The sequence below is a fragment of the Pipistrellus kuhlii genome, unplaced genomic scaffold (assembly GCF_014108245.1).
Source record: "Pipistrellus kuhlii isolate mPipKuh1 unplaced genomic scaffold, mPipKuh1.p scaffold_m20_p_25, whole genome shotgun sequence".
Lineage (NCBI taxonomy): Eukaryota > Metazoa > Chordata > Mammalia > Chiroptera > Vespertilionidae > Pipistrellus > Pipistrellus kuhlii.
The window spans coordinates 946,687-961,281 of record NW_023425524.1 but is presented as its reverse complement, the minus strand read 5'-3'; the positions used below and the strand labels follow the sequence as shown (position 1 = coordinate 961,281).

The 14,595-nt window shown below is 43.7% G+C and overlaps 1 protein-coding gene across 4 annotated transcripts in view; it reads right to left on the bottom strand.

The window, feature by feature from the left end:
• Positions 1-14,595, bottom strand: part of RYR2 (ryanodine receptor 2) — a 167,748-nt gene that overhangs the window by 65,802 nt on the left and 87,351 nt on the right. For all 4 annotated transcript variants that reach the window (XM_036453405.2, XM_045587067.1, XM_036453406.2 and 1 more), the window contains 14 exons: positions 14,195-14,315; positions 13,237-13,406; positions 11,911-12,131; positions 10,387-10,477; positions 8,992-9,132; positions 7,675-7,838; positions 6,847-6,925; positions 6,442-6,531; positions 5,321-5,458; positions 4,396-4,473; positions 3,555-3,630; positions 3,046-3,169; positions 2,477-2,592; positions 1,303-1,367 (listed from right to left, as the gene is read on the bottom strand). In XM_036453405.2, coding sequence (XP_036309298.1) covers positions 1,303-1,367; positions 2,477-2,592; positions 3,046-3,169; positions 3,555-3,630; positions 4,396-4,473; positions 5,321-5,458; positions 6,442-6,531; positions 6,847-6,925; positions 7,675-7,838; positions 8,992-9,132; positions 10,387-10,477; positions 11,911-12,131; positions 13,237-13,406; positions 14,195-14,315 — 1,674 coding nt within the window. The remainder of the gene's footprint in view (positions 1-1,302; positions 1,368-2,476; positions 2,593-3,045; positions 3,170-3,554; positions 3,631-4,395; positions 4,474-5,320; positions 5,459-6,441; positions 6,532-6,846; positions 6,926-7,674; positions 7,839-8,991; positions 9,133-10,386; positions 10,478-11,910; positions 12,132-13,236; positions 13,407-14,194; positions 14,316-14,595) is intronic.

The window sequence follows — 14,595 nt, the reverse complement described above, 5'->3', positions numbered from 1 at the left end:
TTGCCTGAACATCGGTGATTGGCCTTATGACAGGTACTCAACAAATACGTGAGTGAATGAGTCATAGATTTGGTAGAAATTAAGTCACACTAGGCACCTGCAAATATAATCACTAGGGCACTGAGGACACAGGCGATGCAATACAGGGGTGTCTTTAAACATGGTGCAGGCCATGGATTCAGCACCCTGACTACCCCGGGACTGCATCACAATGAAAGAGGTGACTGGCGGGGGCGGCTCAGAATAAACTTCGGATGCTTCGTGCAGACCCCAAGCAGAAGAAAAGACCAGAGCAATCTCCCTGACAGGAAAGGGCACGATTCTAAAAATAGAGGGCGGAAGCCCAATGTAAGTCAATCGGCAGAAGGTGCCATTTTGCAAATGATGTGTAATGCGAGTACTCTGAAAGGGAATTGGCAGATGTGAGTAGGTCTTTAGGTTAATGGCAACACCCTGTCCAGGGAAAGTGTCCAGGGCATTCCGTGTCCGTGACAGAGACATGCCAGGACACGGTCTGATGCCCAACAGGCCAGGCACAGTGCAAACATGGAGTGAGTCAATCAATCAACATGGAAACTTGACAACAAACTCTGCACCTTCCCCAGTGGCTGAAAAAAAAGTCATAAATGCTCCGGGCAAACAGCAGATTCGTGATAAGCTGTGCTCAATGGAATGAACACTCAGTGTCTGACCAGCAGGTGGTCTCTGAGCCCCAGCCTCCCCATCTGTAAGCCAGCAGACGAAGGTCCTATATCATGTTCCCATTTACAAATCAGCTGGCGTTGTTCATTTTTCTGAAAGAAATTCTCAACTAAAAATGTTCAATCATAACAACATTCAAATACTAAGAGACCAGCATTTTCTTCTGTTGTATGATAAAGCCAGAAAAGGAGAACTCTGTAAACTGAGGCGGGGAGGGCAGAGCGAGCTGCGGGAGCCCATCGCCCACCCCCAGTGGTCGGCAAACTCATTAGTCAACAGAGCCAAATATCAACAGGACAACAACTGAAATTTCTTTGGAGAGCCTAATTTTTTAAATGTAAACTTCTTCTAACACCACTTCTTCAAAATAGACTGGCCCAGGCCGTGGTGTTTTGTGGGAGAGCCACACTCAAGGGGCCAAAGCTGCAGTTTGCCGACCACGGGCCCACACGGTTCATGCAGCTGTGGGGGCCACGATCTGTGGGCTTGAGCAGAAGCCACACTTAAAGGCCAGAGCGTTCTGAAAAGAGGCAAAGAGCTAGCTGGACTCTGTAAGCACACACACGCGGAAGCGGAAACAAGACGGACTGTATACTGTACTTTAGCAAAGAACTTGATCTCTTGCTCGTAAGGGAAGCGCTGTCCTTTGCCTCTGCAGCCGCCATCTGCAGACAGGAGAGAGTGTTCAGGAATACGGGCCCGTCCAACGTCCCCATCCCCACCCGCATGCAGGGCGCCCAGCGCTGAGGAATATGCTACCCCGCCGACTGGATGTGAAAAGCCAACCAAAAACACACAGGCTGACTTTGGCGGTGTCATAATAAAAAGAAATTTAAACCAACAGCCAACTATTGTAAAAGGCGACTGAGGAGAGGCCAGCTACGTGGCTGTGAGCACAGGCGAGGGCTCAGGGGCCGGGATGGAAGAATGGGAACAGAACAAGGATGAAGGCCCTCTCAGCAGCAGGTCCCACAGCTGGGCTGAGAGGGTGCGTATAAGCTGAGCGACTTCCGTAAGCAAAGCAAACACACCAGGTCTCCCCAGGGCCCAGAAAATGACCAATAAATTGAATTTCAGAATTGATCGGCCGAAGGCATTTAGCTCAGGGTGGCCTTTCCTGCCTCCTTTGAGCATGCAGAGGGGGCTTCATGCACCCCGAAGAGGGAATAATACACTAAGGACCATTGTGATGTGTGGCAGCAATTCAGCAATTCAGAGTTAGATACAGGGTTTCGGTAAAATTTGTAGGCAGAGCCTCCATATTTTTAAAAAATATATATTTTATTGATTTTTTACAGAGAGGAAGGGAGAGGGATAGAGAGCTAGAAACATCGATGATGAGAGAAACATCGACCAGCTGCCTCCTGCACGCCCCCCACCGGGAATGTGCCGGCAACCAAGGTACATGCCCTTGACCGGAATTGAACCCCGCGCGGGGCCTTTCAGTCCACAGACCGACACTCTATCCACTGAGCCAAACTGGTCTCGGCGAGCTTCCGTATTTTTAAGAATCAAACTAACTTGCCTGAAAAAGTTCTTTTGCCAAAGAGGTCAAAACCATCTGAGATCACACTATTAAATGTTAGACACACTCAGGATAGGTTTTAGGAACTTTAAACAATGCGTGTAGTATCGCGGCGTTGTTCCCGTGAATAAGTAAAACAATGGCTTTGTAAGACTCGCTGATTTCATTTTTGTTGTCACTTTTGCATTCAGTCTTCCCCATGCATGTCACCCACATGGCTGGATTCATATAAGGGACCGAGGAACCTACCGAACTCCAAGATATACTGATGCGCTTCGTCCACGTAGCGGATGAGCTGCTGGAGGAAGCTGTAGGCAAACCGCTTCTCAATCGTAGGCGTGTCCAGCTCCAGGTCCTTGAAGCCTCTAGAAGCGCAGAAGGAAAATGGAAACGAACATCCATAAGACCATTAGGAGGTATCAATAAATACGTGTTTAAGAAAATTTTGTTACATATACAAATTTAGACGATTCTTTAATATTCTGTAACTAAGGGCAAAAACGAGGTTTCATTTATCAGGACTATTTTGACTATTTGGGCATAAAACTGTAGCTAATGACTTTATTGCTATGCAATACACTTTATTATTGTGCTGCCTGTAGAGAAACAGTGTCATTTCCGGATAACGGACGGGACTGACAAGCTCTAAGGAACTGTGCGAACAGCGACGGCGCTGAGGATTCCGATGTGCACTGAGTGCAGGCAATAGGAGCGCTAAGATTTAAACAGGTCGCTGACTTCACTCTTGGCCTTGATGTGTCTGATAGGCAGGTATGACTGGTCTTACAGGGTGATAGCTGGGGCCTGCGCGCTTGTACCTGGACACAACATAGCCGTTGATCTGCAAGAACTTGAGGATATCCTGTGCTTTCTCCCGGTCCTTGGCTTTCTCTTTGGCGGTCAGCGTATCGTAAGGCACCAGCAGGGGATGGTTCCCGCCCCCTAAGAGAATGTCCAGACAAGAACACAGAGTAGCAGCGGGAAGTCATCTGGAATGAGACATGCTGCCTATGTCACAGGGCCACACACAGAGCTCCTGTGCCCTCTCCTTGCGCGAGGATCAAGGGCTCACGCGGGCTCTTCCCCCCCTCCCCCCCCCAGCACCAAGGAAGACTGCAGGGGCCTCCAGAGGCAATGACCCGTGAGTCCAGGCTTTCCTGACACTGACTGCCCACAGCACCCGCAGCCAGGAAGGGAGAAGGGTGGTGGATTCCCTCCCATTTGAACATCCCAATGATTTGAAGGTGCACTGGCTCAGGTGGTCAAGCGTCTATTTCAGCCCGGCAGTGGACTCTGTGTCTCAATGAGGATTTTTAGAAAAGATTACCTTTGGACTCCAGTTCCATTTTCTTCTTCTTTGCCCATATATTATGGTAGTTTTCAGCCATCATTTCTGCCATGGCCTTAAAGGAACAAAATATTTAGCCACTCAGTTATGCTTTAGTAAGTAGAAAAGGGTAACTTGGTTTTCCAATGCATAATATAAAAACACGCTTTGAATTACTAAGTCATAGTGTGTTGGTGATAAAGTACTTCCAGGAAATAACCAAACACAATGTCTTACTTGGATCCTGACTCTCAGAGAACGGGAATGATGAGGACATGACAGAAACAGTGGAAGGGATTTGAAGGGAATGGTCATTGTTAGTTTTGATGTTTAAAACACGTGTTTGATTAATTCAATCATGAAACTTCCAATTAGTTATGAACTTCAACAAATTATTTACCACTTTTTCTTTTCATTTCCAAAGCTTCAGAAGATAACCTTATCAAACACTGATGGCAGAGAACATCAAACAAATGGTCTAGATTTTCGTCTCGTGGCACACATAAATTAATTGCTAAAATGTGTGGCACACCAAAAAATGTATTTTTTGCCAATTTGACAAAAATAGGTATAAGTTTGATTCAGTCACACTGAGACATGGAAGCACAGAATAGACAAACTAAGGAATCTCAGAGGGAAAGGAGGAGGGGGACAGGAAGAGATTAACCAAAGAACTGATATGCATATGTTCATAACCCACGGACACAGACAATAGTGCAGGGAAGCCCTGGGGACGGAGTAGGAAAGGGGTCAATGGGGGGATAAGGAGGACATGATAAATAACACACACACACACACACACACAATTTATAGAATATTTTAAACAGTAGCCAATACTTACATGCAGGTCCCTGGACAGTGTGACATTGCTCATGTCAATGGCCCGAGGGCTGTACCCATGTGCAGCGTCCACAGAAACCTAGACACGTTGTGTGCAAAGCAGTATCTCATTAAAACGCCCAGCGGAGAGATTTGCGAGGTACTTCCGAAATACAAGGCAAACGGACTTCCAAACACATTTCCTCTGACAAAACTGGCAAGCATCTACCCAAACAGATCCCACAAACTTACCTAGCAAATTAAATTACATTTGGGTGCCTGACAATGACTGGTGACTGCGTACTAATCCCCAGCATCTTGGGGTTGCCAACCACAAAAGCTAATAATCAGAATTCAATTGTGCAATGATTCTAAGACTCCAGAATGTTCCCTTCATCAAAGGATCTTTGTGTTCTTGAGTTTCTTACAAATTCTACTTGGCTGCAATGAACTTTATCCTTTCTCATAAAACAATAATTAATCAAAGAGGTTAATATTTACAAATGTCTTTATGAGCTAAATGTTATGATAAAATATAACCAACTTTTTACTTTTAAAAGTATACCATATACAGGATGTCCCCCAAAATGTATACATCCTTTGAATAATTATTAATTCCAATGGGTTAAACCTGAATAGCAAGAAACATCAATTGAGCTCTCAGCTGTGGAAGTGTGTATACACACTACCGCTTTCACTGGTGCAACTTCAACACCGTACCCTTGGGGTACAGGCTGACCAGGAAAGGGCGGCCTGGCTAACCCCGCTACCACTTTAACCAAGACGTCTCTGAGCATTTAAAAAGGAACAAATGTGTTTTTCCCTCTAAACTTAATGTTAATCTTCAGAGTCTTCAAATTGTTTGATTTGAAACACCCAGTAAGTAAGTAAAAGATTAGGATGGTCTAACAGCAGCATAGCCCGTGGCTTGCTGGTGGTGCCCTCACCTGGCTGGTCTGGGAGATGCGCCGGGTCCGGTGGCAGAGGGCCATGCTGTCCCCCTCCCGCGTGCGCTCAATTCGCCAGCCCCAGGCCAGCATCGTCTTCAGAGACTCTTTGATGGGCCAGCGATAGATTTCTTTTTCCTACAGACAAAAAGGAGGAAATGAAAGGTGTGGGGGAATGCTGAGAATCCAAATTGAAATAGGTAATGCTTTGCTCTGACTTCATTTAAAAAAACAAACGATTGAACCAAAGGACACAAACAATGGCGTGGTGAGGGCCTGGGGGCGGGGGGGGGGGGGGGGGGGAAGGAAGAGAAGGCCGGAAGAGGTTCATGGGGGAAAAAGGAGGACCTATGTAATCCTTTCAACAACAAAGACTAAAAGAAAAAGAGTCAAGAAAGATTAAACACACACACACACACTCACACACACACACAATTGACATGTTCATTCAAAAATAAAAAGAAAGTGAAAATGAAGTGTGAGCAGGCCCTGGTAAGACAAATGCTAAAGGGACCCTGTCCATCACAGCCAGGGGCTGGTTTCCCTCAGCGACCCAGCTCCTGACCCTGAGATGGAACTGAAGGGAGAAACAGTCAGAAAAGCACAGATTAGATGACCCAAGAGCGACGGCTCTCCTCCCATCATCATCAAGAGACCTAACTGTCCTCCCTGAGCCCCTCTGCCTCCATCACCTCCTCCACCAGCTCACCACCTAGAAGAGCTAGAAACGCCCCCTCACTCTCAAGAAGCTGATTACCCAAAGAAACAAAATACATGAGAACTCACAAATAACAGTACTAAAAGATCCCTTCATTATCCCTTAGCAAGAAACTCTCAGGAATGATAAGAATATTTTCTAAAGTTGTTAAAAATGCAGGAGAGGGACAAAAATAAAAAAAGGAACAGAAAAATATTAAGTAGAGAAGAAAACGACCAATTAAATGACAGAAAATGGGAATAGGGGGGAAAAAAGATAAGAGAAACAAAAGAAGCCTTGGAATAAAAGTTAAAGATAGCATATATAAAGTAAAAAAAAATTAATAGGAAATTACATAATGAAGAAAAATTTTTGCAAAAAATTAAAAGTATATAACCCAAACAAACAAACAAAAAAACCTTACCTTTTCAGATAATAGTTTATATGGCTTCATTAATGGTTGAACTTTAGATGAGTCTGAATATGTTTCTCCATAAATCCACCCATTGGCCAACTAAAAACAAACAAACAAACAAACATCAGAATTGCTTTACATATATTAATTTTAGAGGCACGTGCCCTTGACCAGAATGGAACCTGCGTGGGCCAATGTTCTATCCACTGAGCCAATCCGGCCAGGGCCGAACACCAATATTCTTATTCATAAGTGTATCATTAGAGGCAGAGCTAGCTAAGTATTACATCAGCAAGTCATTTAAATGCTCTTTCCTAATCCAGATAAAGCTCTCCCTTCAGCGGAAAAAACTGTGTGGTCAGAACCAGGAGGGCAGTGCCACCGGGTGCTGCTCGAGGCAGCCTCTGACCTTACCTTGTCCATGGACCACCTGTCGTGGGAGTGCTCAGCATATTTGTTAATGAAGTATTCCAGCTTCTCAGGAATCGTGATGCTGTGGGAGAGACAGAGAAAAGGCGTGGTGCTCACAGGGACTCCGTTAATAATTTACTCACAGCCCCTGCATGCTTAAATGGCATTTAATGCATAGCTGTTAAAAAAATCTGTTTTAACAAGGTATTACTTTTCCATATGGCAGGAACTATGTCATAAAAGTGAAGCAGAGAATGATCATCTATTGATTCATACTTTATAACGTCTTCGCATGAGCCACGAACAAGTTTCACCGTGTTGTGACGTGATGTCTGTGTTAAGCTGCTCACACTGCCTTCTCACTGTGGACTAACTTTCCCACAAACGCCTTCACGTGATACTCCTGTCAACCTCACGCTGCGCTCTATCCACTGAACGTCAGTGGGATCCTCGGCCTTGCTGCAGTGACCTGACACAAAGGCCAGATTGCAGGACAGAGCTGCGCTCATACACAGAGGTTGGCTGCTATTTCAATGAAATTTTCAACCAACAATGTAACTGATGGACTGTCCTGATTCTCAGCTCCACAGATGTACCGGGTGGTCATAAACAGAGAACCCGATTCTGTTAGGAGTGCCCTGGAAGGCACAGCTCACCCCCTTCGGGTACTCATGTAATTGTTCTCACTGCCATCCTTTGATCAGGAAAAGGGCCCCTCGTACAGATACTGATTCAAGGGGGAGGGCGGAGGGAAAGCTCACTTCAGCCCCTTATCATTTCAGACTTCCCACATCAATTACTACAAAGAGCTCCACCACAGAGAGTCCGTACTTGGAGGTTTCCACAGGCTGGGGGTTGAAGTTGCCCTCGGAGTCCATGGATGACTGCTTCTCCATCATGCCCACATGGTTTGACTCCATGTAATCCGGGGGCAGTGCGCCCGCCACCGCACTCAGGCACGGCAGAGCCAGCTTGAAAAGCTCTTGTTCATATTTCTAAGACGAAATGGAGAACCAAAGAAATGAAATTAATAGTGTGTCATGATTTAGCCAAAGCTGCCCACACGATCACTGTGGAGGACAAGATGCCGAAGGAGAAAATCCCCTGATTTTACAAAAACCCTTTACAACATAAACCCGTTTCAGGCAATGAGGACTGTATTTCTTAGTTATGGTCGGTTATGGGGCGGCACATTGAAGAGACCACACTTGAGGACACCTGCAGAGGGCATTTTAGTGCAAAGACATCGGAATTAAAGCCGAATTGGAGGGAAACATACATCACCGAACTTTCTGGTACATAAATTACATGATTCATTCAATTTGTATTTACAGTTTTTTCAAAAATCAAAAATAATCATTTAAATCAGATCTCACTTGAACCATCCAACTTTAAATTAATGTTGTAAATTCTTCTAAAAATGTCTTGTACATGTTATTTTAAAAGTACTCTGTTTACCAAAGAAAATTCAGTAAGAAAAACTATCAAGAAGTCATTAGTAATTGAAGTCATGTGATCTTTGCCCTACTAGGAGGCAAACTCTGGCTATCAGGGGAAGTCTCATCAAATCTCGTGAAGTCTCATCAAGTCTATCGGGGAAGACAAAATGATTGTGATCAAGAATGTAAGCACAACTAACTGTACACAGCAGGATGTCTATTTTGTTCTGATATGTGACTATCCAGTCTTCTGAAAGTATATGAATTATTCATTATAAATATGGGACTATGAGGGGCTGTCTGAGTGGAGGGGCTTAAATGTCCATAAGCAGCAAGTGGACAGTCAGTAAACACTGGAATGTTATTACTCCAGGAGATTTTATATTGTATATTTTCATACTTGATATGATTTCTTCAGATTTTATAAGATAACTAAGTTTGAACCCAAATAAGACCAAATACAACAGAAACATTATCAACCATATGCATAATTCCCTAAAATGCTTAGCCATTTTAAATCCAGAAAGTGTTATGATCTCAAAGACACGGTGCCATAGCAATTATGAAAAGTCCATATGAATTTCATTTTTAACATTTGCTATAAATTCAGAAATAAAAAAGAAAAGACTATATGTTTTTATAAATCTTATCAAGAACTATGGCTTTCATTACTTTAGCACACAAGTAAGCTCCCAAAACATTAAGTTACCTTTTGAGACAAGGCATCAAACATGCCCCAGAACAATTTCCTGGATAAATGCAGCTCTTCCTCAGAGGCGGCTCCGAAGCTGCCCCACCCGCCAGGCAAACAGTAGTATTTCCAACACCTTTCATAGTGGTTTGTCAGCAGCTGCAGGGAACAATGACAAAGGCGATGAGCTAACGGCTCCTTTGAAACTTTTTCCATTTCTTCCCACAGGGCATTCTGACCCCAGGTAAGAAGGTAAGCAGGACCACAGCTGAATTCTTCTGGGTGGCCTCGTTCCATGTCTGTTTCAAACGTAACGGTGGTCACAGCAGAGAGATCCAAGGACCAATTTTACAAATCGCTCACCTTGCACATTATTTAGGAGACCACTGGACTGTCTACGCATCTCTGTGTTCTACGTGCCCATCACTTACCTCCTCTCAGTTTGATGAACTGGACTCGGTGTGTATAACAAATGGTGACCTGAGCACAAACATCCCCAGGATAGGGGATCTAAAATGTGCCTTGTGAGAGAACTGCTTCCTTTCTGCGACCCTTCACCCCACACTCTGTGACGTGATGTCTCTAAGTAATCCCCAAACTTCCCACTTCCATCATTTCTTTAAGTATATTTTCAATTTGTTATCTTACTGAGTGTCTATGTTGCTTATCAAGTTTTCCTCTAAATATTTTTATTTATTTAGAACTAAATTGGACATTCAAACTATAGCATCTTCCAATTTTTTGGTAGTTCTTTGGATAATGTGTTCTTGATCTATAAACTAACAAATATTCACAATTACTCGCCAGGTTAATAAAAGTGATATTTATGAATCCAGTAAAAATGTTTGGATTGTGCCCTGGCTGGATGGCTTGGTTTGTTGGAGCATCGTCCTGTACACCAGAAAGACTGTGAGTTTGAATATCCATGAAGAGAATAATAACCAGAGCAGAGAGAATGCAGTGACTTCTCTGTCCTCCGTGACAAACCGTGACTGCTATACAGAAAGGATACCCTCCAACTTATGCCATGACATCTGGAAACCATCATTAGATTGCCCACTTAGAACCGCCGCCTTCAAAGCCACTCCTCATCCCTTGAGGCTGCTGATGATCTAGGCCAGGAATGAGAATTTCCTGGCTCATCTTTTTCCTGTGGCCAGTTTGTTCCCACTGCTTACCATCTCCACGGACTCACAGTAAATCAATCTTAGGATTTCTGTGGCCTCTTAGTGCTTGTGTATTTTAGGTTGATATACACAGATCTATACTTACATGCCCATTTCATCAACTGGAAGAAATCTTCCAACATCAGACACCAAACATGACATTTCTAAGAGACCTACGTACAGGTTGTAACAAGAAACTGTCAGAGGACCCAGTAGTACAATAACTATGAACGTGTCTCATCCTTACCTTAAGGGGCATCTTTGCATGCTCATTTAACAGCGGGACATCAAACACAAATCTTCTGAGTAAGTGCTGCATCATAGAAGGTCTCAGTTGGCTGGTGGAACAAAGCTGATTTTAATAATGGAGTAAACCAGTGGTGGGCAAACTCATTAGTCCACAGGGCTAAATATCAACGGTACAACGATTGAAATTTCTTTGGAGAGCCAAATTTTTTAAACTTAAGCTTCTTCTAACGCCACTTCTTCCACAGCTTGCCCAGGCTGTGGTCTTTTGTGGAAGAGCCACACTCAAGGGGCCAAAGAGACGCATGTGGCTTGTGAGCCACAGTTTGCCGACCAAGGGAGTAAACGGTCTAAGCTAAGGAGATAACTCATTGGATTAAATTAAATATGCCAAGAACCTGTACCTATACCTCTCTTCAGAAGATGTTCATTTTAGGTGTTCCCAATGCAAAGATTAACCAAGGGTTACACAGGGAGTAAGACGTTCCATTTGCACCTTGTCTCCACTCCGATCTGAAGACTGATCCCTCTTTCCCACCAGGACATGCTTTTTCTTTGCTCCCTCCCTCCCCAACACGACTTAGTAATGTGTCTTCCCTCACTCCCATGAGTGGACGGGTCTCTGGTGACCAGATGGGAAGCAGAAAAGATAAGCGAGTGAGGAGCAGGAGGGAGAAAAGGGCCGAGATGGGACTTCTGCCAATGGATGACGGGAAAGGTGGATGTGGTGGACATCAGCCCTCTGCTATGTCAGGCAACCTTGAAGCTCCTACCCACTTCATATGTAGACAAATCTGTGAGTCACGTATTTTTATTCCATTTCATAGAATTTTAGCCTCAGGGAAGTGATAGAACTGATCTCCTAATTTTTCACCTCCCCGAGTCCCATCTGGCTTCCAAACCCCTACACCCCACTGTGAGTGGAAGCCTCCCCTTCGCAGTGTACTATCAGCTGCAAGCCTGCATCTCCAGGAGCTCCTGTCCACTGAGAAAGAAGCCTCCATCCTTATCAGGGGCCTGAGAAGTTGTCCCTTTCATTGTCAGAACTCCAGAGGGAGGAGACGGTCTGGTTTTCATGGGGAAGCCATTTGAACACCTCTCCCTACGGGAAGTGGTTTTCCAGCTGGAGGGAAGAGCTAGCCTTCCTCACTGCCACCTATAAGTAGTGTTTAATATTACTAGTATACCGAATCATTTTCTATATTTAGTAAGGACCTCTTTCTCTTCTATTCTGGAAGAATCAGAAGGAGAGAATCTATTGGTCTTACACTAAAGTGGCCATAAACTCCTCACACCACCACCTCTCACCCGCTAACATCCAGAACAGCACAACTGGTCCAACATTACAGCCAATGGCTAGATACCCTTGAGAGGTTTGGGGGAACTCTCCTAAACTTAGCTCATACCTCAGTACAAGGACTATCTACTTGGTTCCAAAATTCGGAACCATTTGTAGAGGGCCACACAGGAAATAAGTTCTCTTTCTGAAAGAAGGCCAGACTGGATAAAGCTAGTTCGCACTCACCCACAGATAGAGAGCAAACAAACTTCTATGGAATCCCGCTGAGCTTTGGTCAGGGAGCAGCCCTTGGAAAGTCTGTACACGGTGTGAAGCAACGAGTCGATGAGGGACGCGTGGTGCTCTGTGCCAGCAAACAGAGGGGCACATCTTGTTAACAAAGGCAGCACGGCTGTGCAGAGGTACCGATGGAGGGCCAAGGCCATGTCAGTAGCACTCAGGGCAGCCTGAAAAGGAATTGGAGAGGAGAAGGTCATTTGTGTTTAGGGAATCAACATGTTGACACATAATTTCACTATCTAAAAAAATGACAGAAAAGTGAAAATGTATACCTTTAAATGTGGTTCATATGATCTTTACCACTAAAAACCATCAGCTTCAATTGCTTATCAATAGATAAAAAAGAAATAAAGTGCTTCTCCTCCTCAGAGAGCCCAAGAGCCAAGAGGCTCATATAACAAAATATCAATAGCAGGAGAAATGGAAGATAAAGACACTAATGATATCAAATAAAGTGATACTAGGAGAAGAAAGAGAAAAGAGCTTATTCTCAAAACATATTTCATCTTCATACATTCTCTCTGAATTCTACTTATTTAGACTGTTTCTATTTCTGCTCATGTCCTCCAGCCTCGTTACTATGCTATCTCAGAATTTCATGTGAACACACCCGAAGAAAAAAAATCCAAGTTTCATTTTTATGATTCTCCTCTCATGGCATTAATGAAATCCCTATTGTCAACTAACAATCTATTGCCTTCTGAAATCAAGATGACCCATTTAGCTGAGGATGAAAGGAGGTGTTATAAAACTCCTGGACAATAAGCTACAGCTTATTCCACAAAGTTTCAAGCAGCAGTAAATTAACACTGATGATGACAGAATCTTGATGGGGCCACTGGTGCATGGGGCAGATATTAACCTATCTGTACGTCAACATGAAGACACCAGGAAAACATCATGAGTGCATGACTCGGCAATGTCCATCAAACCTTCTTAATACTTTGAACTGCTTTATTGAGAATATCTGTTTAGGTCAACTTAGAGGTTATCAGGAACCACAGGGACCTCCCGAATTAGGCTTTTGATGAGCTTCTTATTGTCTTCCATTGCACTTGATTAGAATCCCTATCTTATTCTTAAGGCTGAGACTTCTCTTCTATTCAATGAATTCCTTGAAGAAATAGTCTGTTTTATTATCTGTTTACACACCACTTGCCTAAATATATAATAGGTACTCAATAAACATTTGATGACAATAAATGAATAAATATTCCCACAAGCCAGAGACAGAAGAGTCACAAACCGGAAGCCAGGCATTCAAGTCATTACCGTGTCTAAGGAGGCAGCAGCCCGGAGATCTGGCAGAAAGCCAACCTCCAGAAGGTGAAGGAGGAAATCCTGAACCTCAATTCCATAGACCCTGTCAAGGAACAAAACCATGGCTGCCTTGTGATCTGGGCAAAACCCCGCGGACATGTCAGGCTCCGCCACATTCCCATCTAAAAGAGAGAAGGTGACAGGTTGTAGTCAGTGGTTATGCCGTTTGAGAGACAGAATCCAAATGTCTACTTTCCAGCCCCCTCATGAGTCAAGCCACGTTATCTGCTGAGTGGTTTTCTGTTATTCTGTTGAACAAGCTAATGCTGGCAACTGGCTCAGGGCATATGACAGTGCATTTCAATCCCAGTCATGGAAATGTTATTTGGTATACCTATTAACAATGATGTGGTAAGGGCATAGCACTCATTATGCTAGGTACCAAGAAGAAAAAAAGAAGTATCCAAAATCCACACTGTAAAACCTGGAGTAAATACCATCAAAAGTTAAAACATAAAATAAGGTCTCCCTCTTTTCAATAATGGGAGCCTCTTTTACATGATAATAAAACTTACTAACCACTATGTGATACTCTGGTACATTTATATGTTTGTAGGATAATTACAAAATGATGAAACAATTCTATGAAGCCAGTTTGACTTTCAAATGAAATATATTTGTTGAACATAATTAGAATTAACACATTTAAAACCTATCTGAGCATTATATGATTTTCTCTGTCAACAACCAGTGTTAATGACTATATAAATTACTAAATCCTTTATTATAACTCCATAGATTCATAGGTTGGAGACCATAATATTAAGAAGTAGCATTTCCCTCTGAGACCACGTACTGCCTTCAGGCCCCTGAGCCTCTCCCCCTTTCACTGTCCTCTGGCCACACTCCGTTCTGGAACAAGTGTGCCCAAAACGTTTGAGACCGGCCGTGGCTAGTCCGAGGGCCTCACCTTTGGCTATCGTGGGCAGCTGGAAGGTGATGCTGATCACACCCACCAAATCGCCCAGTGGAATCAGGGACCTCAAAATGGACCTGATCCTGATGGCTTCCCCCTTGCCGGCGTGAATCAACTGCAGGAAGAGAACAAAGGAACGTTAGAATCGCTCTGTGAAATCAATGCTATAATCCTGCCTATGAACTTGAAGTACAGAATCGTGTCTAAAATTACTTTTATGGATATGCATCAAGTTAGACCCTGCTCAGACACGGTTGTTTCGGGCTTACAGATGAGTTTCCTTGCCCGCAGTCTCCTCCGACATCAGCGTACTATGCCGAGGCCAGGTGGCTGCAGTGTTATTATTATTTTTTAAAAATATATATGTTTTATTGATTTTTTTTTTTTACAGAGAG